A 2,878-nucleotide genomic window follows, 5' to 3' on the forward strand; every position below is an offset into this window, starting at 1 on the left:
ATTTTTATAAATGTAATGTGGATACCCTCAAAGCTCCTGCAGTGACTATTCCAGGGGACACCGTTTATGTTGTATTACACATGAATCACACCCCTTAGGGTTACATAATACTCTGGATACTATAATGTGATATTTGTACAAGAAATAGTTACTCTTTATTGCTAAACTAACACAATTGTCTCAAATCCACGTAACAATGTTGCAAGAAGGAACTGTTATCTCCATTTTACAAATGGGAAATCAGGGTCATAAAAGTTCAATATGTTGACCTCTCTTTCCCCCTAAGAAAGTAAATAGTTAAGGATGAGGAATAAGGCTTTGAAATCTGTTTGTCTGATTCTAAAATGTGGGCTTTTCTTACTACTCTATCAATATCAAATACCTTAGCTGTAAATGGGTATTCCCTCATCCATTCAACAGATGCTTATTGAATGCTATTAATAATAACAGTCAACAGCTACTGACCACACACTATGTACCAGGCTGAGGACACAATTGGGGACAAGACCAACTTTGTCCCTGCATGCATGGAACTTACTGGAAAGAGAAACATTAGGCAACTAAGACAATAGCTAATACATTTGGGTTTAATATGTGACATATGTTGTTCTACGTGTTTTACATATATTTATTTAATCCTCACACCAACCCTGTGAGGTAGATACTATTTTTCTGTTTTGCAGATAAAGAAGCTGAGGAAGAAGGATGACTTGCCCAGGATTACACAGCTGGTCAATGACAGATCTGGGATTAAAGACCAGGGAGTCTAGCTCCAAAGGGCACTTAACTACTAGCAATACTAACGATGATGTAAATCATTATTTCCTGACTACTGTAGTAAACGCTATAAAGTAAAGGCATGGTGAGAAAGCATGTAATATTGGATTTATTTATTTTTATTCAAAGGATATTAGTCTCAGTTTTTATTAAAATCCATACACGCATTTATAAAGAGAAAGAAGTTTAGGAATATGTGTGTGTGCATATTTTTTTAAGGACTTTAAACAGTTATTTATTTATTTACTTATATTTTTTTGGCTGTGTTGGGTCTTCATTGCTGCGCACGGGCTTTCTCTAGTTGCGGCGAGAGGGGGATACTCTCCGTTGCGGGTGGCGGGCTTCTCATTGCGGTGGCTTGTCTTTGTTGCGGAGCACGGGCTCTAGGTGCACGGGCTCAGTAGTTGTGGCTCGCGGGCTCTACAGCACAGACTCAGTAGTTGTGGCGCATGGGCTTAGTTGCTCCACGGCATGTGGGATCTTCCTGGACAAGGGCTCAAACCCATGACCCCTGCATTGGCAGGCGGATTCTTAACCACTGTGCCACCAGGGAAGTCCTGTGTGTGTGTATTTTATATCAAATTCTTAACCACTATTTTCTAGGAGTTCAAGCAATTTAAAAAATTTTATTATTTATGATTTTTTTGTAATATCCAATTTTTAAAAACAAGAATAACCTATTAATTTTATCATTACAGAAAATGATAGAGCCCTTTTAATCTTGGGAAAATGCTATAAAAACTGAATTTTGATTAAGAAATTATCTTTTAGTGGGGCTGAGGGGGGGAAAAACTGATGTTCAAAGGAAAAAAAAATTCACAATGACTCTTTCCATGATTCACCTCTGTGGTCAAAATAAATAAAAACCACTAAACATTTCAACTAAATATTGAATAAGAGTCCTTTGGCTTCAGAAGATCTCACACTATACTCAAAGTTTTTAATTCAAAATTTTGATTTAAATCAAATAAGATAAACACCAGTAAGGGCCTACTCTTCACGAGAGGTATGTTATAAGGAAAGACCAAAGCCTTCTAAATCATTCAGAACTGGGTCCAAATCCTGACTCTTCCACTTCTGAATTAAATGAATTTGCCACACTTATTTCATCTCTCTGAGGCTCCATTTCCACATTTGTGTATAAAACAGAGGATATGTCAGTGCTGCACGGTTGTTATGAGATTAAAGTCCACTGTGAGATTAAATATCATCTACATAGGGTACGTGGCTTTTGCTCAATAAGTCATAATTTCTCTAATAAAGTAAACATTTTGTTTTAATATGAATGCTCAGGTTTATACCATAAAGTATTTCAACCCCTGCCCTTTTTAGTGAAATGTGTTATAAGCTACACTCAGTGCTAGTAAGAAAAAGAAGTCTAGAATGATATATGTATATACATGTGTGTATATATATGTGCTTATTTATATATCTATTATCTCTGGGTGTTAGGATTTCAAGTGAGTTTTTAAAATGTTTCCTTATTAAGGTGACTTCCATCTGTGCTTTTCTGGGAAGCCCTCCCTGGCCCTAGTCTGCTCTTTCAGGGCTGGCTCTGGGGGTGAGGGAGGAAGCAGCAGCAGCAGATGCGACAGTCTCTAGGGACATAGGGAACAGATCTCGAGAAAGAAGAAAGAGAAGTCTAGAATGTCCATCTGTAACATACATTTATTTGTTTTCAGACTCTCTTCCCCTGGAAAGTTTTAAATACTTTCTGTATCTGATAGGACATAAAACCAAATTTCTCCTACCAATACCTTTCCATGGTTACCCAGTGTGGTTAAATGCATGTCTCAGGTGTTGGAGGTGGAGGTTGTCTTTTTAGAAGAAAAAGACAAAGTGCTCTGACTCCTCAAGGGCTGGAATCAAGGAATAAACCTATGTTGCTGTAACCTGTGGAAAAGAAACCTATAAACCTAGTAAACCTAATGGCTCAGTAAATGACCCAATAAACCTAAGTTCTGAATTTTTTAACTTCAGATTTCCCCCTAAATTTGCCCCATCTTAAAATGATTGATGGCTTCTTTTCTAGAAAGATGAAACCATTATCAAGCCAGAATGCTGAGGCTAACTTAGCTAGTCTTTTTTTTTTTTTTTTTTT

The 2,878-nt window shown here is 37.0% G+C and overlaps 1 protein-coding gene across 1 annotated transcript in view; it reads left to right on the plus strand.

Moving 5' to 3' along the window:
• The first annotated feature begins 690 nt into the window (after positions 1–690).
• Positions 691–2,878, plus strand: part of SELP (selectin P) — a 56,427-nt gene continuing 54,239 nt past the window's right edge. The window contains exon 1 of the mRNA XM_027086375.1: positions 691–810. Within this exon, the coding sequence (XP_026942176.1) occupies positions 706–810 (105 nt within the window). The 5' untranslated portion in view covers positions 691–705. The remainder of the gene's footprint in view (positions 811–2,878) is intronic.

Source organism: Aethalodelphis obliquidens, unplaced genomic scaffold, assembly GCF_003676395.1.
Source record: "Aethalodelphis obliquidens isolate GAN/ISIS:26980383/991018 unplaced genomic scaffold, ASM367639v1 scaffold55, whole genome shotgun sequence".
In the NCBI taxonomy this organism is placed as follows: Eukaryota; Metazoa; Chordata; class Mammalia; order Artiodactyla; family Delphinidae; genus Aethalodelphis; species Aethalodelphis obliquidens.